Source organism: Heteronotia binoei, chromosome 3 (assembly GCF_032191835.1).
Source record: "Heteronotia binoei isolate CCM8104 ecotype False Entrance Well chromosome 3, APGP_CSIRO_Hbin_v1, whole genome shotgun sequence".
NCBI classification, from domain to species: Eukaryota; Metazoa; Chordata; class Lepidosauria; order Squamata; family Gekkonidae; genus Heteronotia; species Heteronotia binoei.
In genome coordinates, this window is record NC_083225.1 from 39,924,441 (window position 1) to 39,951,215 (window position 26,775).

General features: G+C 40.4%; 1 protein-coding gene across 1 annotated transcript in view; it reads right to left on the reverse strand.

The window, feature by feature from the left end:
- Positions 1–7,662: 7,662 nt before the first annotated feature.
- STK24 (serine/threonine kinase 24) overlaps positions 7,663–26,775 on the reverse strand; it is a 38,131-nt gene continuing 19,018 nt past the window's right edge. Inside the window, exons 3-11 of the mRNA XM_060233642.1 lie at positions 24,675–24,731; positions 22,295–22,403; positions 20,707–20,864; positions 20,133–20,318; positions 18,328–18,473; positions 17,289–17,412; positions 16,062–16,130; positions 13,181–13,317; positions 7,663–9,959 (exon numbers count right to left, since the gene is read on the reverse strand). Of these exons, the coding sequence (XP_060089625.1) occupies positions 9,923–9,959; positions 13,181–13,317; positions 16,062–16,130; positions 17,289–17,412; positions 18,328–18,473; positions 20,133–20,318; positions 20,707–20,864; positions 22,295–22,403; positions 24,675–24,731 (1,023 nt within the window). The 3' untranslated portion in view covers positions 7,663–9,922. The remainder of the gene's footprint in view (positions 9,960–13,180; positions 13,318–16,061; positions 16,131–17,288; positions 17,413–18,327; positions 18,474–20,132; positions 20,319–20,706; positions 20,865–22,294; positions 22,404–24,674; positions 24,732–26,775) is intronic.

Consider the following 26,775-nt stretch of genomic DNA (forward strand, 5'->3'; position numbering starts at 1 on the left):
TCAAACCCAGTTCTCTCAGATAAGAGCCCACGCACTTAACCACTGCACCAAACTGGTTCTCCAAAGCTGAGTACACTGTTCCGCCACTGGAGACTGCACTGCAGGTGTGTCAGCAGGATACCTTGCTGGGCCGGACCACAATGCATTCTTGGACTGCAAGGATCATTAATTCCAAAACAGCACAACCAGGTACTAAAACAAGGGCTTGCAATTTTTCTACTGCAAAACATCTGTCCAGGAACAACAGAGAAAGATGATCCAAAGCCCAAATTCAAGGTAATGCCTTTTATTAAAACCAACCCAAACACAATGTATTGCATTAGGTGCCCTTTGTGCACAAGGGACATGCTCTGCCTCGGAGACACTGTCCTATTTAGCAGCCAATCAAACAAAAGGTGCTGCCTATTTGGAACACTCCCCATGGGTCACTCCTGCTACCAAACTAGGGAGGCCAATCCTCCAGCTAAGCTTCTGCTCTCTCAGGATCAAGCTTCTGGCAAGTAGGAATACGAGACAGAAATCACACCAAGAAGAACCCATAATAAAATCTGTTTAACACTTCAGGGCCCTAATCTGGATAGGCTAGGCTGACAAGATTTTGGGAGCTTATCAGGGTCACCCCCGGTTAGCACTTGGATGTGAAACCACCAAGAATTAGCAGGGTCATCATAATGAGGCAGGCAACTGCAAACCACCTCTATTAGTCTCTTGCCTTGAAAATCCTACGGGGTCAGCATAAGCCAGCAGCAACTTGACAGCATTTTCCACCACTTCAATCCTGAACCCAGTCACTTGCGCTCACCCAACAGCATGATGGGCGGGGGGGAGCTACTATCAGTGTTAGAGCTTAGCTGAGAAAAGGCTGGCTGTGGTTACTCCTCACTACCAAAGCAAATGTTCAGCCCCCAAACAGTTTCCCTCTTCTCTAAAAACCAGGTGGTTACAATGTGCCTTGGACCTCTACATCCTTGAGGAGCCTTCTTTTCAACACCACTCCTACCTTCTGACTAGGATAAAAAGGGGGGCAGGAAACCTGGAATAAAAGAGATCTCCATTCTTATGGTTGACAAAGGGAGCTGACAAAAGGTGGAATTGTTAAAGGGAGGGGGGGTGACTAGAAAAGCCTCACCTGTCTCTCCAGCTCCCACATGGGTGGGTCTCCTGCCTTCCCCCCCCCACCTGCCCTGCATCCTCAGCTGCAGATCACCCAGCTTGCACTCGCCATTGCGTGCCTTCCAGATGTACTCCTGGCCAGCTGTGCAGGTTGGAGCTGTACACGGCGCCATCCTTCGCATTTGCACTGCCCTGTGCCCTCCTCTTCTTCCTCAGCCTTGCTGTAATTTGGGCACAGTCTACCTTCACAAGGGACTCTTGTGCACCCAACCTCTCTTTTCCCATCAAAGAGTTTCAATTCAGTCTCCTGACCTAAAATAACTTCCACTATCTCTTGGGTGCATAAGAGTCCCTTGTGAAGGCAAACTTTGCCCAAGTTACAGCAAGGAAAAAGTCAATGCCCATTTTGTACATGTCCAGTGGGTCAGATATGGGTGAAGAGGATGAAGAGATTATGTTTATTATCTAGAAAGGCTGAGGAAAGTTCCAGGGCAGAGAATGGACCAAAGAAGCAGGCAACTCATACGGAGGAGCCGGTGCCATGAGGTTTAGCTGGGAACAAGCAGCAGGAAAAGACAACAACCAGAAGGCAATGCTGAGAAGTTTGGTAAGCTGTCAGCAAGCTGCTATGGACTTTTTAAAGTTGCAGGCAAAGAGTCGGTCTGCAGATAGACGGGACAGAAAGAAATTCCCCACATACCATGAAGGGCAAGAGGTGTCCACATTCCTGGCAGCACCAAAGTCAAAAGAGACTCTGACTGTTTATACGGCAAGGCTGGCCAGAACAGCTGACCGGTGCTTAGAGGCTGTTGTGGAGAAAGGACACTAGAGTAGACTTGTGTGACCTAAATGTTAAAGAGCAGTGTTTTCAAACCATCTTGTAGGAGTTGGATGTTGTCAACCAAGCCCAAAATCCTCGCACTTTGATAGCTATGGCAGTCTTTGCTGAGCAGATAACAGCAAGCAAAAACAAGGAATCAAGCTGAACATTCCTTTCCAGGCCCGCAAGAGAAAGATATGCTAGTGGTCAGCATCAAGGGAGAAACTCTGGGGCAGGAGGGAGAGAGGGAGAACACCCAGAAGTGATTCATCCCAAAGGCCAATGAAGAGACTTTCCCTATAAAATCTAATGAGTCCAGTCCTGATATTGTTTGCTTTTACTGTCATCAAAAAGGCCATATCAAAAGGCAATGTGCAAAGTGGTTACAGAAAGCTTCTAGTGGAGCTGAAGTTCAGCTAATTAGGAGAAACGGCTCTGGTAATAGCAATGCTTCCCTAAATAGTTCTGAAAACTGATAGACTGAAAGCAGCGATGAGATCTCCCCTATAGCCTTGATAAAGAAGTCCCGTAGTCATTCTCAACAGGCATGGCCAGATTTGGGTACTTTGGTAGTAAGAACAAAGAAACACCAGGAGCTAGACAACGGGAGAAACCAAGAGGCTTCCATGAGCAAGAGCTATGAGCCAGCTGGAGGTAACTGAGTTTCTTCCAGCAGAGCAGTGTTATTGGGTCAACAAGCTGAGGATAGAACCCTTTGTTATAAACTGTAAGAGGACTATTATTGGCACAAAGGACATGGGAGCTGATCGGAGTTCAATAAAGAGCTTGTTAGAAGATCAGAATTTGCATTTAGAGGGTTTGATGCGAGTTGAACCCTATGAATGCACAAGTGAATATGTTTCTCTTGTTAAAATGCATGTAAAATTCAGAAATTGGGAAGGAGGATATTTATTGCTTGTCCATGGAAACTGTGAATATGACTTTGATTGGGGCAGATTTATTGTAAAAAACCACATGCATGGGGGCTGCACAAACTTGATCACAGAAACAAAGCCCAAAATAAAGCTGAAGGAGTTGAGCAGCCAGCTTAAATCAGAGATGCAGCTTATGGATGTCTCTGAAATACCTTATCAGCTTGAGGGAGGAGAAACCTTTTCTAGTACACAGTTGTTTAAGGACAGTCAGAAACAATATGAGACTTTGAATGTGTAGAGAAAAGGCAGCTGTGTCTAAAGAACTGTTAACTCTTGACAATCATCTTAGATTTGTTCAGGAAGGTGATCTATTCAGGGCGCATGTTATTAAGGGACATTCCTGTGACTGGGAGTCTGTAAAGCAGTTAGCCATCCCTAGAAATATAGGAACAGATTTTGAAGGCTGCACATGAAATCCCACTTTCAGGACATTCAGGAATAAAATGAATATCCATAGGATAAGGCTAAAGCAGCATTGCACCCGTATCTTGTAGGAACTCAGCCATTTGATAGGGTCACAGTTGATATTCTGGGACCCTTACCAGGACAGGGAAGCAGTACATTCTGTTGATTGTGGATTATGCTACTTTCAAAAGTTTGAGAATCTGTCATAAGATGATCATTTACAGCAGCAGTCTGAGACACAAAGGAATCTTCCCTACATGCATGTTTATTAACACTGTTAAAAGACCTCTTTTCACCAGACAACTGTAAACAGGTTGGGAGTGAATTCCAAGATATGATGGAGATCAATGACCCTCCCCAAGGGGTACTACAGAGGAAGATACCGGTCTAATCTTATGGACAGATCCTGAGAGGCATACTGAAGATAATAATTGGCTTGAAAATACTGAGGGGGAAAAGTTGCTACAAGATTTTGCATCCCTCCCAATAGACCAATCGGCTATACTTTCTAGATGGGGAGGGGTTTACAAAAGTTGTTAGGAGTTAGCCAAGCATTCCAAAAGGAAGATGTATATGAGGATAAGATGATAATGGGTGATGATAAGATCAGGGAGGTTAACCAGGGAAGTGATGATGATGAAATGAAATTTCTTTCTCCTAAAGGTTTGTGTTTAAAATCAAGATCTAGGGTGGTTAGATGAGATAACTGAAGTTATCCTAGGGAAGGATACAGATCACAGAACCCATGCCTCTAGCCTAGCTAATCTTGAGGATACCAACCAAAGGGTTAACAAAGGACAGCAGAACCACAACTATAAAATATCTGTATTCCAAGATCCTTTTAGGGTTTTGGATGCAACAGAAATAGATGGACATAGTGGTTCAACAGGAAAAAGGATCCCCTCCCCACCCAATTACTAAAATATCATGGAATGTTATGGGTTGGGTCGCTAGATCCAAAGAACTAGATTCTAAAAACCTTATGAGGAAATTTGATGTCATAATGTGTTAGGAGACATGGTGTTCAGATTCCCTGGCCTTAGGGGGATATAATTCATAGGCGGTACAGGCTGAACCTTCAGTGCAAGGTAGGGCTAAGGGAGGATTATAAGTACTGGCATCCACAGCCCTGAGAGTTAAAATTATTGAACCACCTTCATACGATCAAATCGCGATGGCTCTGATTCTGAAATTTAAAGGAATAGCCTGTCTGATAATAAATGCGTATATCCCTCCCGCTAAAACCAAAGCCCATACAAAATGGGTTTGAAGAGAATTGGAAACGTATATCTGGCAATTAATCAGAATATACCCGACTACATATGTAATAGTGGGAGGGGATATTAATGCCAGACTGGAAAGGGATGATAAGGCCTTATATAACGTTTGCCCCCCTAGTTCAGAAACACCTTATTTGTGTTATGCAAGATTATCTAAGGATATCAAGAGCAATTATGCAGGACTTCTGTTAGTTCATATGACCAGTGTGCTGAATCTAATTTTTTTTTAATGGCTCTCATACAAATGATCACCACGGAGAATATACTTGTTGGTCTGGAGTAAGGCTAAGTGTAATTGATTATATGCTGATTTCAGGGAACTTAGCCCCATTTATTGAATCATTTGAGATGGCCACCTATCGTAGCAGTGATCATATTCCCCCTCACCCTGACCATGTCAATCCCCAGCCTTCATCCATGAATTGAGAATTGTTTTAAGGGAAATATGGAATATGAGGAAAAACATGTTAGGATAAAATGGGATGACAAAAAGGGAAAATATATGCAGGAATTTCTTAGACAAAAACCTATATCAAGCTTGGCAAGAGCTATTATACTTTCAGAGGAAGGGGAAAATATCAAATTATATGAAGATCTTATTCAACAATTACAATTCCTACTAGAAGGGTACATACTTAATCCTAGGGGCAAAAGGGAAAAGAATGGTTGGTTTGATAGGGAATGTTTAATGGCAAAAAATGAACTTAACAAAACCTATTTGAAATATAGGACTGGCCCAGAGATAGTTAATGAAGAACAATTAAAGTTATAGAAATCTAGATATAAAAAGCTGATCAATGGGAAGAAAAAAGAGGCACATGAGAACTAGCTTGGTTACAGCTGGGGCAGGCTGCAAGATCTAAAAATTCATCACTATTTTGGAAACTGGTGATCAATGGTTCCAACAGTTCCTTCTCTCAGAAATGTGGGGAAACTATTATAAGGTATGGGACATCAGAGGAAACTGTTTGTCTGTTGTAGGATAGAGGATACACCAGAGTGGCCGCCTCCTGAGCCCTCCGAAGTAAGATCCTTAATTGAAGCCCTGAAACTAAAAAAAAGTTCTGGGGCTCATTTTAATACCTGCTGAATTAATCAAAGAAAATGCAGACAGGTGGGCTTTACTACTCATCAAACTATTCACTGAAATATATAGGACAGTGAGAATACCAAAAGGTTGGGACACCAGAGTTATAGTACCCATCCATAAGAAAGGAGACAGAAAGGACCCCAATAACTACAGGCGAATTAGCCTCTTAAGCAAATTATATGCTAATCATTTTAAACGGAAACTGTGGCAGTGGATTGAGCATAATAAAATCTTGAGGGAAGAACAGGCTGGATTTAGATCGGGATGCTCCACCTTGGACCACTGTGAAGTTCTGGACCACCTCATTACTAAACAGGGCTTTTTTTTGTAGCAGGAACTCCTTTACATATTAGACCACAAATCCCTGATGTAGCCAATCCTCCAAGAGCTAAAAGTAGGCCCTGTAATAAGAGCCCTGTAAGCTCTTGAAGGATTGGCTACATAAGAGGGGTGTGGCCTAATATCCAAAAGAGCTCCTGCTACAAAGAAAGTCATTACTAAATATTCCTCTAGTAATACCCCCGCCCTATAGACTTTATAGACTTCAAGTCTGCTTTTGATAAGGTATAGCAGAATCTTTTATGGGAAAAGCTAAGAGGGATGGGAACTGACAGGAGATTATTGACCCTAATGAAGGCTTCATATAGGAATACCAACATTCGGATAAGAACAAATCCATATGGTCACCTCACGGAAGTCACTAAAATAAAAAAAATCCAATTTCACAATGAATGGAGGACAGCAGGTACTGCACATTCCCCACACAAGCGGTTGTGCCTTATATTCAACATGTCCTCAGAATATGGGATTGGTTGACAGCCATGCAGACACATTTAAGGCCCACATGCCTAACAAAAAGGAGTATTAAAATTTAATATCCCAAGACCCTTAACGACTGCTGTAACTTTGGTTAAGAAAACATCCTAGTAATGTTTTCATGGAATAGCCATCCTAGTTTGGTTTTGCTATGGTCTTGTATTTGTACAGAAGCTCCTGCACTGCATTTACTCAAGTGCCGGGACCCATGGGGGTAATAATCAAGTGACTCAAGCATTCAGCCAAATGCACACAAACCAGGACACACATACTATTCAGTGTGCAATACCAAGGTCAGTCAGACTGCACGTACTTCTCTGACATGGTCCTAAAACGGCAAAGTACCACAAATACAAAAGGCTACATGAAGACTAATAACAAAGCAAGGCAAAAATGCAACTCCAAGACCCACCTATAAAACTACTTGGGAACCAAAAAGACTGAACAACATGGGGAGAAAACTGGAGAGACGTTGCTATTTCACCAGAAGTTCTGTGCACCAATATGACGGTCATCTACCCTCTAGCTCAACTACAAGAATCTAACTGCAACAAAAAAAAGTTTTCTAACCAACTCTGAAGGTGATAGGACCTACACAAACAGGAAGCCTTTCTACTTTGAAATACCTTTTTTACAGTCTTCATTCTGCTGAACTTCGAAGAGTGAGAAGTGCCTTCAACCTGTGTCTGGAAAAAGCAACTTATCTAGCTCAACCAATCAGTGGGAGCACAGCATGGGAAGAAGATGTACTTCCTACTGCACACCCCCACCAGTTTCAGAACTGTTGGAGCCAAGAGTGGCAGCAACAGCACAGAAAGAGGCACTTCCTCTTCACTTAGGCCACCAGCCCCTCTCTGCACTTCACTGGGGGTCGGTAGCAGCAGTACAAGGAGAATGAATTTCCTTCCATGTCACTCCAAGCCTGCACTACAGATGAATTCTGCAGTTTTGTCTTGGACCCAATTTCAGAGGAGACAATGGGCTCAAGCCATCCCTTGCACCTCCTCCTGTGTGGCATCTCCTGCCATTTTCATGCTCTAAGCGATTGTTCAGATGGTAAAATGGTCTTGAGCAAAAATGGATGACCCTGGCAAGAATATCTAGGATGGAAAGCTATATTAGTGGCACCATGCACAGAGAAAAGTCCCCCTTGTACATAAAACATTTCAGTGCTCCGTTTCTTTAAGAAGACAGCTACAGTTCTGAGGGGCTATAAACTTTAATATGAAAGGCCAACATAAAAATGCATCTCTTCCCCCAAAGAGAGATGCTTGTGGATTGAAAGATTTTACTGCTATCATCAGGAGAGATCTGACCTTTTACTTTAAAACACTACACTTTGAACCATAATTTTATTTAGTCTGTGGAACTAATAAAATCTTTTGCTTCATAATATAATTGTGAATATCCAAATAGATCCCTGAAGTTGCATTCTCATACACACATGTTCACCTGGAAGGAAATCCAAACACTTTCATTAAAATAATTCTGCGTGAACATGAATATGATTGACTGCAAGCTGGCAGAACAATAATCTTTTCACAAGCCTTCAACCAGTCACCTAAAAGGAAATTTGTAAAGGAATGTAATATTTGAGATGTCAAATTATAAAAGTAGCGCAGAAAACAAATTCAAAATCAGAAAAACAGGAATGTTTTGACAACCAAATCTTCAAAGGTTTCCTGTCTCTTATTTTAAAACCTTAAACTGAAGCTGCTAACTGAAAGTTAATTTCTTTTTTTTATTTTTACAGTAATGGATCACTGCAAGAAGTTTCCAGCACACCCTGCTTATTATTAGTCCATTTCAGTGCTTTATCAAGAAATGGTCATCATCACACAACAAACCTCTCATTAAAGGTTTAATCATTAACATTTTGGCGCAGAGGGCTAACTTTCCAGACAAAGATGGACTTTTACCATTGTTGCATTTTTAATTTTTTTTTAAGATTAAAATACTAAAATATTGGCTATAACCAAAATTTGCTTCAGTAAGGGGGAAAAAAACACCCAACTATCTGATCATTATACAGCATTAACAAAAAGACTTCCCCAGCCTGAGCATTGTACTTATTTCTGCCCATTTTAACACAGGCCAAGTTCAAAGAAAGAATCACAAAAAGAAGCAACAACCAAATATACAGATATTCAAATTAACCAGAAGAAACAGCAGCAGCAGCAGCAAGAATTTCTATTTCAAGTCCTGATAATGTATCAAAGCATTTTCTTCCTCAAGAATGGATCTTGGATGCAAAGCTGAAGCCAAATCTATGATTGTTACAGAGGGAGATATGATTGTATGTTCTCATATGCATCACATTTTACCATCTTCCCCATCATTTTTGAAGAACAGTGCCTTACAAAACTGCCATTATCCGGCCAACATTTCTAGGAGGTATTTCAAAGCGTTTTTCTTGTTAGTTTAATTGTACAAGACGGTCAGATTTTGCAGCTAACTTTAAATAAACCTACCAAAGGGGAATTCAAATCTTAAAAATTGGCACGATTTTCAACAGATTATAAAAGCCACTCAAAGAACACAAATATTAGACAATTTAAAAGGAAACAAGATGTAAATTAAAATAATCAAAGTCGTACCATGATTAGGGAACCAACCCCGGATTATACAAAGAGGAACACTGTATGACAAAACAAGAGGAAACTCTGCACCTTTTATGGCAGGGTTTTAGTTATTCTGACCTATAAGCACAAGGTCAAATCAAACCTCTTGTCGCAAAATCCAAAATGTCCGTGTAACAAAGGCAAGCCAGTAATCAATTGTGATCTGCCAAAATATTTACCCCACAAGCATTATCTACAGAAAAACTTGGCCGTTTGTACAGAAGGATTCCAGATGCACATTGAATAGGATTCAGTAAAAAAAGTGACTATATACAAATCTATACACAGAGCCAATCATGTTTCCAGTTCACAGATTTATCGACTTAAAGCAGTTGTCTTCAACTTTTTGGACAAGGGACCCATCTTTAACACCTACCTGTAACATGGAGCCCACTTTTTAACTTCTCTTCGCCCCCCCCGCTTCCCTCCCTCCTTAAAATAAACATCCCCCCCCCCAAAGAAAATGGCATTGCTGACACTAGTGCACCCATGAAAGGCTGGGATGCAGCCAACTTCAAGATCCTCGCCCAGCAGCTGAAGACCAATGACTTAAAGCAAGATACCTGAGATTTCACAACAGCTTCAGTTTCCTAATAGCAATCCTAAATATACATCTCAGAGATTTAAAAAGATACCTCCTTCGAATATGTGCATTAGTTTCTTTAAAAAAAAAACAAAACTATACAGAGCCGAGCCACAATGCCCTCGGGTGAGGCACCCATTTCCTGTTGCTGCCCCTTCAAGAATGTCCATTTACTGGAGAGCACACCATTGACCAACTGCATGGCAGACCAGCATCGAAACAGGTGCCCACGGTTAAACAAACATGGCGAAACAATACTTCAGTGGGATGATGCACTTCCTCCGGTTACCGAATACCTGGTGGAAAGACAGCAGCAGTCTCAAAACAAAGTAGTGATTCAAAGTGTTTTAGTATGTCGTTAGGGAAGACTTTTGCTGCACCGTGAAAACCCATTCTGAAATTATCTCTGCCAAGTCAGAAATCTGAATATATATTAAGGCTAAAGTACTATAAATTGCCTAAAAGATCTCCAAAAACCTACCTGCAGTCCTGTCAGTTTTAAAATGAACTTACTTCAAAGAGGACTTGTGCAGTTCTTGCATTAAGAGCTTATTTACATGGGCATGTGAAAACTTGCTATTGCGAAAGGATGATTATGTGAAATGCTCATCGCACATCAGCCATCAGTTTTCCTTTTCTTGGATGCAACAGTGGCTAGACATTTTCAATATGTGAGTTCTCTGTTGCTGTCTAAGAAGGAACTGCTTAAAACTTCTAGCATAAGGCCATGTTACAGGCATTCGAATTAGGTGGTTAAAAGCAGAGGATGATATGTTTCCTGAAAGGTCTTTCCAGGAATAACAAAGGGAATAGTGATAGCAAGGCTCCTCTCCAGCCTTTGCAAAAACTACATCCCATTGCATCTGCAAATATTGCTTCAATGCATGGAATTACGAGAAAAAGCTGACTCCATTTCTTCAGGTGTTTTGAGATTTGCAACCACAGTTCATTACATGTCCAGTGCAAATATCCAATTTACTCTGGTTGTGTATCATCAGACATCACTGTTTACCCAGCACTTGGGCACTTGCTGTGTGTATCTGTAACACGGCAACATAAAATATCACTTCAGAAATTATCACTCTTAAGAAATTATTTCTGTTTTAATTAAAAACCTAAGCACCATTATCCAATCACACATCAGTTTCCAAAAGACGGGTAGACTTTCTGCCAATCCCTTCCTCTCACTGCAGACCTCCTCCCTCCTTTGCTCTCAATGCTATTTCCTGAGGATATGTTCAATTCCTCCAGCCCAGAACAAAATTTCTAGCAGCTCTCCAGCAGCCCTGGCCCCACTCAATGCACAGCAGCCAAGAAGGTCAGAGCGCCTGCTCCGGCTGCAACGCCACTGAGGATGTTCTCCGCAGCTGAGAACGAAACGTCTGGAAGGAAAACTTTCTCCAGTAGAACACAGCACTTAAGCCCGAAAGATTCTACAAACCCTAATAAAATTTCTAGCGCTTCAAGTGGCTGCCACAGGAGGAGGGAAATCAGCATATCTTACCCAACCTGATCATTTTAGCATCTTTGTCATTTGCTTTAGTCTCTTCAAGCAGCTGTCAATCCATCACTCAAAGTGGGATACAGACACCCCCCACCCGAAAAAAAATGCTGAGTTGTGAACCCCTGCAGACCCACTTTTCTGCTGCTTTTCAGAAGAGCAAGCTGCTGCCGTGCCATTCATACAGAAGGGTGCCATGTCTCCTGTAGGCAGGTCTGTCAGCAGTGAAAAGATTCATTCTTGGGACACCAGCTGATTCAGAGACACTCTCTACCTGGCAAATGCTATCCTTGCCTAGCTCTCCTCCCCTGATCTGCAAAACGTAGCCATCTCACCAGTCAGGTCTCCAAAGACCTGTGCCTGAGAAAGCTAATCTTCAATGGCGGGTGTTTGTGTGGTTTCTGTACCACAAATATAGGCAAGGACCACTGGATGACTGACAGAGATGCAGGTGGCTGTATTAAAAGAAATTAAGGAAATCACTGGAGAATCTCTCGCCTTTCACCCAGAGACTGTTCTGTTAGGTTGGTGGCCCAATGCACCATCAAACAAAATTTCTGTAGACAGGATTGCCCTCTTGCTGGAAGTAGCACAATTGGGGCTTGCTGCGCACTGGAAAGACAAGGCTCTGCCTTCAATACATGCTTGGAGAACCCGACTGTGGAATTATTTCCTACTACGTGAAATCTCAGCTTTTAGTGCTGATGCTCTGACAGAATGTACTCAAGAAAAATGTACCATGTACTGGTTCCAAATAGTGGAATATCTCACCAAACATAATATTCTCCCCCAAAAACGTTTTTATCATGATATGCTCTATTTCTAATATGTTCTGAGCTCACTTTCTCTCCTCTGGTCTGAATACAAAAAACTGTGAGCTAAATAGTTGAGTTTGATTAACTAAATAGTTGAGTCTGATTAACTGGATTTCTTAATATAATATTGGGACAGCTATTTGTACATTCCTACAGTAAGAATCAATTAGAATGTATTTTCACTGGATGCTCTTCAGTATAATTGTACAACTGCTCCTTGGTTCCCTATTTTATGAATTACTCTTTCTTTTTCTTGTTTTTTTTTTTTAAATTTGTTTATTATATCCTCACTAAGGCTGCATTATTTGAGGTGAGAGATTACAGTGTTCTTTATCGTAGACTAAAATGTTAATAAAAATCTGATTTAAAAAAGAGAGAGAGAGAGATGCAGGTGGCGGGGGCTGTATTGGGAAAGGCAAGGGAAAGTTTTTGTGAGGAGGACAAAGTGTCTATATCTGCTTTGTTCCTTTCACCTCCTGGGGCTCAGCTTGTGTTTCTCTCTGTTCTCTTAGCCTGCTGCTCATGTCACGGCCTCAACTCACTCAAGTCATAATACTGGCTCTTTCTGTTCCACGACTGAAAAGGCCGAAGACTATGGTCTTAAGAAACTGGCACACATCTAGGAATTACAGATTTCTCCATATTGCCCCTACATCCATTTTGGTGATACGTACTAAGTTAATGAAAATCTCAAGGTTGTATTACCCAACCAGTGTTTTTACATTAAAGGAAGAGTCTTACTCTGCCTGTAATTTTGTTATCACACAGCGTTATTCTAGAAACTGAAGTGTTTGACAACAGCTACCAAAAACCCCCAGAGAAACCACTCAACAGTTGAATCAAATCAAATAAACCTAAACCTGAATCATATCTTCAGTAGCTAGCACACGTAAACAACTATTTTTGACCAGTGTTAGAATTTATTATTCAGGATTCTCTACTTTGTCTTATTAGCCTTTGTGCACAATGGTGAATAGCAAAATAACACATCCCTACATTTTGATAATTTCCCACTATGAAAATACTGGACAGTTGCAATGCAAGTTTCCTACATATTTTCCCAGAGGTGTTCCTATCTATTTTTTGAACCCCATCCATAGTACACCCATGATAATTAAAATTTCAAAAAAGTTCCACAGCAAATGCCTGCATTTGTGCAATAGTACCCAGTATGTCCAAATGAAAAATTATTTATTGGTACCTCTGGAGTCTTTCTACAAGCTCTGTCACCATGGTATCTGAAATGCCCGGACACGCTTCTTCAGCTAAGTAAATAGCCTCTCTCAGTTCTTCTATGGATCCCATGTTTCCCCCACACGCTTCACTCCTTTCTTTCAGCTAAAAAAATAATCAAGATTGCATTAACTATGTTAAGTACATATGTAATACAAATGCTTTTAAGATGAAATTCACTGAACACTATACATCTTCACATAAACCCAGCTAAGACAAATGTGACTTTCTGACTGTTTTTAATCCCCTCCAAAACTATCACACTTATGTCAGTTTTTCCACATAAACACATCTCAGTTCCCCTATTTTTGTTTTGGGCAGCCCTTAAGTAGCATGTCCCTTTCCTTATTGCATAAATAACTTTTTATTATACATTCTTTGTCCCACCGGCTTACTGATAGGTACTTTGTAGGCTTTCTCCCCAAATAAGGAACTGCCATGCAGGTTAGATGAGGGTTGGTGTTTTCAAATATTTTCCTTCAGATTAGGCACACTTTAGGCACACTTAAAGAGTTAAACAAATTTCAGATATGTCTGAACAAACTGGCAGGGAAGGGGATTGATATTTACAGAAACGCATCTTACGGTGCTGAATATACAAGAGATGTTTAGAGACTTCAGGCTGTTTTGCTTTTCTGGAAAGTGTTACAGTGCTTTTGCTTCAATAGTACTTGTTCTAGATTGCCATATGTTTCCTTTTGCACTTAATACTTGCTGGTAACACAGACTTGAGAATGTAGCTTTATCCCTTTGTTTTAAAGACTAGGATTTTCCTACTAGACCCTTTTCTCTGGCAAGATCATTATTATCTTCTCCTTAAGAGCAATAACCCAGTCTTTTGGTATGTTTAGGGCCTCTCAGTGCCACTTCAAACCATTTACCAAATTTTTATCTTCCAGATTTATAATATCTTCAAATGGGATATTAAGCTTATAAATGGAGAGCTAATTCTCTTCTCAGGTTGTCTTTGTTTGTTTTACACACAGAGACTGATTAAACATCTTAACAGTCTCCTCCAGTCTCTCCTTTTCCAAAGCCACACCACACTGCTCTGAAACACACTCGGCTTTTCAGCCTCCTCTCACTAGAGAGTCTCCCAGGCCACTCTGTTCTCCAACTGCCTCTCCAACTGCCTAACTGTCATCCTCCCCTCTAGTTAGCTGCAGTCTTCCAATCAGAGCAAGTTCTATGAGCTGTCAATCAGTTCAGCTAGCTCACTCTCTCCCAAGCAGCACTGCCTACAAGCATGCATCTGCTTGGTGTCTGTCACAAGAGCCTTCAGCAGGAGTTAGGGATAACAGCCAATATGCAGAGGAGCATGCATGTTACATAGCCATGGCCAACAGGGCCCTTTGTTTCCTGCTCAGCAGCTCATCCTGTCCTTTCCTACCCCTCTTTCTCCTGGCTGCTTTTTCAGAACATGAGGAAGTTACAAAAATGGGGTCTATGGTAGTGCAGAGGCTGTTGTGCCAAAAAGGGCAGTCCTTAAATTAGCTCTGACTGGGGGGGTGGGGATACCAGACTTAGTCACTGGAATTATTAGTCTGTACAGGGCATTAAAAATCACACATCAAAATGTTGATTATCAAGCAAAGTACCAAAATACACACAAAAGTTCCACATTTGCACATTGTTTCTTCATGAGGAAAGATGCTGTATTATTTCTGCCCCATTCCTCGCCCAAGACCCCAACAACACAAGGACAGATCAAAAGATATACAGCTAAATCATAAATACCTAGCTAAAGGTAATATATAAAACCACTCTGAATATATGAATTACAGGAATGGTTGGCTGTAGATATTCGGTCCACTCAGCAATTAGTGTTTACTTCCTCTCCTCCCCAACTTGGAGTACAGGAGTACAAACTGCACTAAATTAGCTGGCTGTACAGGAACTCTTAATTTTCTCTTCCAAGCTCCAAGAGCTACAGGAAGGTTCCTCATTGGAACCCTGTAACACCTCCTCCCCTGGGCCATTCTGCCACCAAGGAAGCAAGGAAAGGAAAAGCTTACGCCATTCTCACAGCACTGGACTATGCTGCAGAAACTCATCTTTCCACCACCTTTGGGTCCAGATCCAAAACATTGTGTTCTTTCCAGTTCCCAACTGCCATCTATAAGACCCCTACAGGGACTACAGCAAGGCAGTCCAACTGAGAATCTCAAGAATATTTTCTCTGAACTTTCATTGTATTGATTCCCAAAAGTGGCTGGCCAGAAAACTGAAAGGCAGGACAGTCAGGGTTTTCTTTTTTGGGTGGAGGGGCATCATCTTGGGCCCTCATTCACTACAGCCATTGAGGCAATACAGATTCTGAGGTAAATTCCTTTCAGAACCCACAATAGTCAGCTCGCTGAACTCTGTCCTCTCTCTGCAGCGGCAAAAGAACTGAGAGAAGAGTGCTAGCTCCCCTCCCATATCTCATGACTTTTGGGTGCAAAGATCACTGTGATATGAGAAAAGTTAGTACTCTTGGGTTGTTAGAAAATTCTTTTGAGTTTGTTAGTTCCTCCTGGAGGCTGGTAAGTGCAACTCCTGCTTTTCCCCACCAAGAGAAGCACAACCTTTTACTATGGCAATTACTCCTCTGGCTGTCCTGCTGATCTTAAAGAGTTAAGACTGGCAGACCCCCAAGCTATGTTGTGTTTGCCCTAGGCAGTGGGCAGGCTCCAAGTCTGACAACTATTTCAATCTCTTCACGCTGGAATAATCAAAACAGTTTTCTCTGCTTATTTTTTCATATCCTTTCCTCAGAGTCAATCATATTGGATTCATTTGCTTGCATCTTCAATCATCTCTATACAGCCCGAAACACTTGAAATAACATAAAGCCAATAATAGCTTACCTCTGTGAATAATGGTGATATTATTGTAGATAAGCACCGAGACAAAGGCCGCCTTTGAATAGTATTTTCCTTTAAGAAAAAAAATTCCACAATAAATTGAGTAAAAATGCTTTCACTGGCAAGTTAGTCAGAAATAGTGTTTAAGCATCTGAAATTATATGCAGTGCTTACAAATAACTACAAAATCCATTACCATTTAATATGCTGAAGTGAAACAAGAGTTTTAACAAGGTAACGTTACAAAAAAAGAGAGAATATGCTGTTATTTTAAATAAATATTATACAGCAAACTACATTCCAAAATTTTATATCAACTTTGTATTATCAAGCAAATTCAATGAAAGAAACTGTAATCTGATGGAAATTTACGAAAGGTTATTTTACTATTAATAAAGATGAAAAAAGGGAAGCTGATGCAGGAACATCTATAGCATGTGAGTAAATGGGCCACCAAATAAGTACGGGGACAGTCTGCAATAACTGCTCCACTAGTGCTACATCATGATGTGACTGCAGTGGCAGCCCTCCTAGCATGTTCTGCCCCCCTAGGAATGTATATATGCATCATCAGCAGGTGGAACATTGCACAAAGCTGTAATGTGGCCCAGATTTGAGCAGACGCTCGAGGCAGGATTGAGAGCACCTCATCTAACAAAACATCCTAAATACATTCCACTATTTAAGTGCAATCTACAGCATCTCTCCCTGTATTCCAGGAGACATGACATGCTTGCACAGAATTTTCACCAATTTTTCCTTCCAACTGCAACTGGGGGAAGGGCAAAATGGAGGGCTGTTGGAAGTAGGGAGAGTGCAAGCAATCTGTGAGCATACAACAAATCAAGTCCACAGGCTGAATCTCAATTCAGTACTCTGTTTGCATTACCATACAGAGAGGGCTGGAGCTGCTTCACTTGCAAAACATGGGAGGTGCAAAGGCCAGTACAGCTTAGGACAAAAAGATGTGTATCACTGCAGATGTTGTGCAGCTATGTAAACTTTGGTATTCCACAATTCATGGGTGCTGAGGCTGCAATGTTCCTATTTGGTTCAAAAACCTGATCTCAATAGACTGCATTTGAAATTAAATGCTAGAATTTTGACCACGTACACCAGTTGCAGAGTCTTCATGGCTTAGAACAAACTTCCAAAATGACATCAAAAACGTTATTTGCTATTTTTTGCATAGCTTCAAGTTTCTTGCAATATCTGTAATTTAAATACCACCTTGTTTCTCTCCCACTCGTGTAGCTGAGTAGCTCCGTTCTCTAGATTCTTGGGATCTTTCTCTCGGATGGTGAATATCCAGTCACCTGAATCGCTACCACCTGAGGCTTGGCCATCTGTTTCTCTTCAATAAATAAAGTTCATCAGTTGTTACTAAAGTTTCATTCAGCTGATTAATAGCAGCTGATGACACAAACAGCAGCTGAAGATACAATGCTGGCCATCTCCAGCCTGAGTATTGTAAGAGCAACACAAGATTTTAGAATTATTTTAAAACAAAAGGTCATTTTGAAATGGGCTTCCAGCATTTAGAGTTTGGAATACTTTATTTAGCTCCAATTATAGACCTTCTCATGGCTCATTTCCACCTTCCTACACCTCTTTAGCATGAAACAAAACATACTGCAAGTGACATTAACTTTTTTTAAAGAGACAATTTTCAACAACTTGCAGCTCCAAGATCCTTCTGAGCAAAAGGGAAATGTAAGTCTTTAAAGAGCCTCTAATTTAACAGTCCTCACACAAGGTGTGAGGGGAAAGAACCACTTGCTTTAGGTGGCTCCTTCTCATGTTTCAAATCACCTGCAACAGTTTCTTACCAGAAGTTCTCTTTGATTAGATGACTGATTCCAACAATGCTACTATACTGTTTTTTCAGCCATTTAATCTTGAATATATCTAAGAGCAGAGGTGGCCAAACTTGCTTAACGTAAGAGCCACATAGAATAAACATTAGATGTTTGATAGTCGCAAGACATGAACGTCATATGAGGGAGAGAGGGAGGAAAATAGATTGGGGAGGGAGAGGTGAAAATAAAGCAACTGTTAATGCATTCTCCAAGCCATCAACTGGCCTGGCCTGGAGAAGTGATTTAAAGTTACAAATGCCTGCTCCAAGCCAGTTGGTGGGGTGGTGGGGGCTTTGAGAGCCACACAATATGTGTGAGAGAGCCACAGTTTGGCCACCTCTATCTAAGAGGATGCCTGTCAATCTTTACCACCTCTTCAGAAATAGCCCCTCCCCTGCCCTTGCACTTACCCATCTGAATCTTCAGAGCTGGAGTTATCATGGTTCTGCTCAGCCTTCCACCTTTTATGCCTGTCAATGAGATCCGTCAAATAAGAGGTTTTCTTTGCATTGCGTATAATAAATTTGTGCTTCAGGAGTTCTTTTGCCGTGGGTCTCTTAAAGACAAAAATAAGTTGCTTTACTAAATACAGTCAATTTACAGGGATTCTACTGGGAGAATAAAAAAATGAAGTCTACCTAAGGTCTAAACATAGAATTACTAGGCAAATGTCAAGCATAGTGTTTTGATATCTTTACTCCAAGGAACCAAAGAATTCTAGTATATTTATTACTTTTCTTCCTTCCCCAGTATACATAAGAACATAAGAGAAGCCATGTTAGATCAGGCCAATGGCCCATCCAGTCCAACACTCTGTGTCACAGAGTGGCCAAAAAAAATTATATATACACACACACACACACTGTGGCTAATAGCCACTGATGGACCTCTGCTCCATATTTTTATCTAACCCCCTCTTGAAGGTGGCTATGCTTGTGGCCGCCACCACCTCCTGTGGCAGTGAATTCCACATGTTAATCACCCTTTGGGTGAAGAAGTACTTTCTACTTTCAGTTAAAAATAAAAATACATACTACTTTCAGTTAAAATAATTGGGTAAGAGATAGACCACAAGAGTCTTTAAAAGGAAAAAAAATACAGACTCATTGACAGATTCATCAACATTAAGAGGACTCGTGTTTTAATTCATCAGCTGCTAACCACAACTCCCCCCCCTTACTTCTAGAAACAACAATTTCAGGGAAGGGCAGGTGGGGGGGAGAGAAAGAAGAAGTAATGAGGTAAGCAGTGTATTGTCTATGACTTCTCCTGCCATTCAAATGGTTCTACACAGGGCTTTTCTTGTAGAAAAAGCTCAGCAGGGACTCATTTGCATATTAGGCCACACCTCCTGACATCACCATTGTTTTGTGTGGGCTTTTAAATAGAAAAGGCCCAGTGAGAACTTATTTGCATAGTAAGCTACACCCCAACACCAAGCCAGCTGGAACTGCCTTCCTGTGCGTTCCTGCTTTAAAAAAAGTCCTGGTTCTACACAAGAATAGCTCCCAATAAAGGATACTGAAGGATCAGAAAAATTAGTTTAAAAATATGGGTGATTTTTCCAAACCCAGTAGGATCCTAAGTTCACTAAGAGAAGTTCAACAACAACAACGTTTATTATATAATCAACAGACCTTTCAGCAATACAACTATTAAAATAAAATGTAGCACTTGTGCATGTTTGTTCTTTCACCATCGATGCTCTTATCTCCATGGCTATACTGAAAAAAGACAGCCACTACAGTGTTATATACATTAGCCCCAGCAAGAAAAAGAGTTATTCTGCTGAACGGCCTAGTAGTAAAGCCAAGAAGAGAGCAACTGCAAACTAAGATAGGTGATTTTGTAGAAGTGGAGCAAACTTGTCTTCTGGCTAAAACGTGGGTAGAAACAAAGCAGAAATCAAGTCCGAAGGCCATTAACAGGATTGCTCTCCTCTCCTAACCTGAGCACTGAATACAGAAAATAAGTTACACTACAGTTTAATTTTAAAAAGCCAGTAAAATTCCTTTTTAAACATGGGATGGGAAGAAGAAAAGACAAATATCCAAATAGTAGATACAGTTTCAAAAGCACTGCGGCAGAAAAAAAAAAACACCTTGCTTTTCTTGTCTTCTACTGAGGCACAAGATGCGCACATTCATTCAAATACAATACTGAAATGCAAGCCACAGTTAAATCTCCAGTTCTGCAGGGGGAAAGGCACACTTACAAAGCTTGGATCCTTGTTCAAGCAAGCTTCAACAAACTCTTTCAGAGGTTTACTGTAGTTTCCTTCTAATGTTGGTGGATTGTTCTTTGGGATCAGGAATAAAACTTTCATTGGATGCAGTTCTGAATGAGGCGGCTCCCCTTTTGCAAGTTCTATGGCTGTTATGCCCAATGACCAAATATCTGCCTGGAATACAAAACAATCATATGGCAAGAGCAACAGAAAAGAGTAGAGCCTGCTGTTGAAGTTCTCTGCTTTATTGTTATGTAAAGCGAGCATACATTCTCCTCTGCACCTTAATTTTATGTATTTAGAATAAAGCAACATACAGATTAATTTGGGGCAACTTACTTAATGAATAAGGTTATAACATATATCTCTGGGAGAACAGACATTGCTATGATAACTGGGCGTGAGCAATAATGGACACAGAACAAGAGGGAAACAGTAATCAAAACCCTACCTATGCAAATCTCAACTGGGCAGAATATATCATTCACATAATCAAGGTAAGAGAAGAATAGGAGCTCCTGGTGCTATCTAAGTATTTCAAGCAGCCCAATGTTAATCTTACCTTTGAGTCATAGGCTGACTGCTTTATTACTTCTGGTGCCATCCAAAACGGTGTTCCTACAAAAGTGTTCCGCTTTATTTGTGTATCAGTAAGTTGTCCTGCTACACCAAAGTCTGCTAGTTTTACTTCTCCTTGTTCTGAAAGCAGCACATTAGCAGCTAGAAAATATTAAGACATTTGCAGTATGAGCATTTAGCTTAAGATGCCTGAAACGCTGATGAGCAAGTGAGAAGATCGCGGCAAGAAAAGCAGCTCCATAAGCTGCTTCCCAATACCCCCTGCAAGACTGAAGTCCTTGCCCCAGTCAGGAATAGGGAGGTCAGTCGTTGCTATGGCTGATGCCTCAGAAGGAAGACTTTCAGGTTCCCTTGGCATGCATACCAAGTGCCTTGAAGTGAACATTTAGCAACCCACTTGGAAAGCATGGCAAACACTGTAGCCAAGGACATCAAATGCTGGAAAACAAGTGTTAAGTTTGAGCTAGAAGATGCTCATCTCTGTTAAGATCAGGAATTCCAATTTTGGAGAGCCCTGGAGATTAAATAATAGAGAGACCTCCAGGTCCCTTTGGCATTCATGCCAAGTGCTCAATTAAGGAAACAAACCAGGAAATTCAACAAGCTATCTTTTTGTTCTGTACCCACACAGATTTGGGAAGAGAAACCAATCAACTATTCATTGAGTGAACCAAAATGACTGCAACTGGAAACACCAAAGAAATCTAAAGGATGGTAGAATCTCTAGTTGTGTCTAAGATAGATTCAGGTGGATACCTGTGTTGGTCTGAAGCAACAGAACAAAGTTTGAGTCCAGTGGCACCTCTAAGACCAATAAATTTTAGGTATAATAAGCTTTCATGTACATGCATACTCAGACTCTGTTCTAGTCGTATCAAAGTCACTGAAATGATTTATTTTCTTTTTATAGACAGGGTGACTAAACCTCTAGAATCATTTACCTACTTTATAAGTATTTGTTTCTCCATTTAATTAACTGGGTAAAGCCTTAATAATATTAATGGAAATTGTACAACAATATAAATTGAAGGCAAAGTCAACTCAACAGATTTAAATGAATTATCAAAGAGATGGGGAAGGAGAGTTATTTAACAAAGGACTAATTGTGTATGTGCTCAATACAGTTTAATTTGGTAATCTCTCTCTGATTTATTAATCTCTTTGCTCCTATGAAATTAACTGCATGAAACTAACTCCTATAAAATTAACTGCATACATGGCTGAAATCTGTAGGATTTTTAAAATTTGAACTGCTTTAAATTCTTGATTACAAAATTGGTCAAGATAAAACTGAAAAAAATACTGCATGACAGAAAAAATTAATAAAGCAAAAAAGAGTAAAAGTTTTTTTGGGGAAATAACTATTAAAGAACAAGAGAACAAAGTTAAGAGAATGAATACGAGCTGAAGAAATGCATGAACAGAAGATAAAGTAAGATTTGTTAGGATATAAAGGATACAGAAAAGAGTGGACAGAGTTTAAGGTGAGGTAAAGACAGAACAGAGAAAGAAATCTGACAATTCAAAAATTGAGAAAAATTTAACAAATGTTAAAGGCTCTCAAACATTACCTTTAATATCTCTATGTATTTTCTTTTCAGAATGTAAGTAATCAAGTCCTTTCAGAATCTCTCTCAATATTGTAGCAATCTGGATTTCATCAAGAGAGCCAGGTTCTAACTAGAAAAAAACAAATTATAAACACCACAAAGCCCCAGATAATTAACAAATCCCAAATACCAGTTGTTTAAAAATTGTCTAGAAATTATCCTGCAAAACCAAGATGATAGCAGAGACAAATGGGTGGACACAGAAACAAAACAAAACATAACAATTCTGAATTAAACAGCATTTGAGTACTGGGCTGAGGCAGAATAAGTTATATTATCGTGTCTCTAAAAGTCCAGTACAAATAATGATTAATATTTGAACTTCATGATAAATTTAGTTTTTCCAAAGATAGAAAAAACTATGTCCTCTGCAGATATTTGATTATATGGAAGAAAGGAGTAAAGGTAATGCATATATCAAGCATGGGTGTTGGAAAAGGTAGTCACTTGAGAGTTAACATTCAGTTGGCAGTTATTTCCAACTCAAGGATCTGACAATTTGCACTACTAATTCAAAACATTTATAATGTATGATCAAAATATACCCAAAGAGGGCTAAATCTTGGGATATTTGGGATATTAGGCAGCTCCTTCTTGACAGCAAGAGCAGAAGAATTGTTGCATATTGCTTGCCCCACTTTGAGATGAAAATCCCAGATCAGATATTCTTCCTCCAAGCCCTTTAAAAAAGCAGCACACAGTAAAGCAACCTAACATTAAGGTGCTGGTAACCATCAGCCACAAAAATATTGACTTATTGCTTTAAATCGTGTAAATGACTGTTGTAAGCCGCCCTGAGTCCACTTGCAGAGAGGGCGGGATAAAAATCTAATGTACATAAATAAATAAAGAAATATAAAGAAATAAAAACTGAATTTAGGTGCTGCAGAGTGTTAAAGCTGCAGTACTGCAGTCCTAAGCTCTGCTCACGACCTGAGTTCGATCCCCGCTGGAAGCTGAGTTTTCAGGTAGCTGGCTCCAAGTTGACTCAGCCTTCCATCTTTCCGAGGTTGGTAAAATGAGTACCCAGCTTGCTGGGGGGAAGTGTAGATGACTGGGGAAGGCAATGGCAAACCACCCCGTAAAAAGTCTGCCGTGAAAACGTTGTGAAAGCAATGTCACCCCAGAGTCGGAAATGACTGATGCTTACACAGGGGACATTTCCTTTTTTCTCTGTATATCATATACACGTATCAGGGCTTTCTCTGACTTGGCTCCTGCCTGGTGGAATATGCTTCCATTTGAGATCACAGCCCTGCAAGATTTATTACAGTTTCTGCAGGGCCTGTAAAACAGAGCTTTGGCTGAAGTGGTGGATGCCCAATCATCCTGCCTCCCTTGCTGTAAACTGCCCTATCATTTCTGCCTATTCCACCATCTTTGTTCTCTTATCCAGTTAGCATTGCTGGAACTATACGAATAAATGTATTTGGTTTGCCTCTGGGTTCTAAATAATTTACCATACTGCTATAATTGAGTTTAATGATTTGTAACTTCTTTGTTGTTAGCCGCCGTGAGCCCACTCATGGGGAAGGCAGGATATAAATTGAACAAAATAAGCAAATAAAAATAATGCAGGCCTGAGATTCTTCACATTTCCTAGATTTCTGCTAATGGGCAGTCAGTGTTGCACTTATAGTGGGCAGCAGTGGATTAAGAGTTAAGAATCACTGCATTAACTCTGACTTAAACACTGTTAGTAAATTTCTTCCATTAAAAAAATCCCAGATTTTCAGTTTCCTTTACAGAATAAAATGCAAGTTGCCCCACATTCTTCTGAGGGTTATTTTCAAAGTCAATTTCCACCACACCATTTGCTCAGTGCAATGGACTGATTCTCTCCCTAAGCAACTAAGGTGAGCCTCCCCCTTCAAAAAAAAGGTATTTTTCCAAAGATTCAACTGCCAAGTCACTGGAGGAATACCTTCTTAATAATTTCAGGTAGGTAGGTAGCCATGTTGGTTTGAAGCAGGAGAACAATGTTTGAATCCTGTGGCACCTTTAAGACTAACAAAGTTTTGTTCCAAGTATAAGCTTTTGTATGCAAGCACATGTCTTCAGATCTGAAGCTTACACCTTGAATGAAATTTTGTTCGTCTTAAAAGTGCTGCTTGTTTCTTGTTTCTTGGCATTCAGACCAATACTGGTCTCCACCAGTATTCAATAGGATTACTGCCTCTAAAGTGAGCAAAGTATTTTTAAAGGCTGCAAGCATAGTATTTCTATTAATCTTACCTAATTGTTGCCATAATGCCCCTCTCCCCGCCCAAAACAATAATTGTACATTCAGATGAGTTTGTGTATAGTCTCTGATTTTATTAATAAAAAACTATTTACTTACCAAGTCAAGAGCAGAGCCTCCACCAAGGTATTCCATGATAATCCATAATTTTGTATCCTATGAAAATAAAATTCCATCTAAATAACGACAAACTATAGGAACTCTTCTCTATCAATCAACTTTTTCCCATATGAGCTGCAGATTTCATATTACATTTATGTTTAAGTATGCATACGAAACACAAATAAATGAAAAACAAGTTAATTAAAAGGACACATTTGATATACAAATAATATCAGAAACAGCATACATTTTCCTTGCTATTTCAAGAGAAGCAAAAGTTCTTACAATGTTTTCCACTAAACAGCATAGTATGAGACGCTCAAGTATACTTGGGTGCATGAAGCCCTCCCCCTTCCCCTCCTCCTCTCATGCACAAAGACAAAATTGAAGGGTTTGGTTTTTTCCCTTCAGGAAGTATTGGATCTTACCACAGGTTGCTGCAGTGTCCCAATTTGGGCTCTTCAACAAACTGGGCTTTGCTTCTTGCCCACAAATAAGGATTCTGAACTACAGTTAGATCCTAAATGTAATGATTAATTTCACCTCCCCTATTTTTATTTATTTATTAAAATATTTATCCTTGCCTTTCCTCTTGGCTCCAGGTGACTCACAAACAGTAATTAAAGCATTACTGGGGGGGATTAAAACCCACAGATACTTCCCTGCCCCCCCTTTTAAAAGATGTCTGTTGCTCAAATCTCATCAAAAGCCCTAGCAAATAAACATGTCTTGCAACACCTTTTGAAGACCTCCAACAAAGAGACTCCCTCTCACTTCTTCGGGGATTCCCCTACACCTCATTCCACAGAGTAGGAGACATGATGGAAAAGGTCCAAGCTCTGGTCAGCACCAGGTAGGCCACCCTGAATGGGGGAACATAGATGGCACACAGGAACATATTATGAAGACACTCCTTGAGATATGTGGCCTCAGGCCTTGCGAGGCTTTAAAGGCCGTAAGCAGCACCTCAAACTGAACTCATTAACAAACTGGCAGCCAGTGTAGCTGCCTCAAAATGGGCAAGATATGTCACCAGGAAAAGATATGACAGCTATCTAGGACCTGCACTGTGGACCAGCTACAGTTTCAAGGTCGTCTTCAAAAGCAGGCCATATAGCATATTACAGTAGTCCAACTCAAGGTTACAAAAGCATGGATCAGGGCAGTCAGACTGGCAGAGTCTAAGAAACGAGAAAGGCAACTAACCAGATAAAGGTGACAGAAGACTCTCCTATGGAATCCACAAGCACCCCCAGGTTTTTTATAATCAGAGTAACATCAGCTTTTAGGGAGACAATGGCATGAGAGAAAACAGTTAAATAACCCCTTTCTCTACAGACTGTTTCCCTTAATTCAGAAACTCACTTAGGAAAAAAAAATCTAAACACAGCCAGAAAACTATACATAACACATAGTTTTGCCATAACAGACAGCAAAGGAATCTTGATAGGATTGTCTGATGAGAATCAGATGGGCCAGCAGTAAGCGTATGCTTTGTTCCAAAAAATTCCTGCCCCACACTGAAGTGACACAGGTAAGACTTGTCTCTGATATGACAATGGGCTTCATAGGCATTTGGAAACAGTGAACCGCATCTCCTGACACTACCAGAAATTACAGATTTAGAAAACAGGCAGTGACTTTTCTCATTTGACCCCATGCAGAGCTTCTGAGGTACTGGACAGTCAGGCTGCTCACCGCTTATAAATGCCACCAAAGCTCAGTACATAAAATCTCCACAATAAGAGAGAATTAATTGAGCCCATCTATGGACTCCTGAGATCACCCCTGATTCCTGACTGTATGCAGACACTTGGATTCAAACTGGAACTATTGGGATTCTAACTTTTCTAGTCCTTATGACTGCAGAAATAAAAGGTACAACCAAAATTTATTTTCTCTTCATAATATCCATTCAGCAAGAATTCCTTTTTTTATATTTCAGGACAAGACTGTTGTAAAATAAATACAGCATGTACCTGCCATAGCTTAACAAGTTTATGTAGATACCTTCCATATAGTATCTCATGTGTTCCTGTTCCTAATATGTAGCTCTGAAGTTATTTGAAGCTCTGAAGGGTGTACCTCCAACACAGTC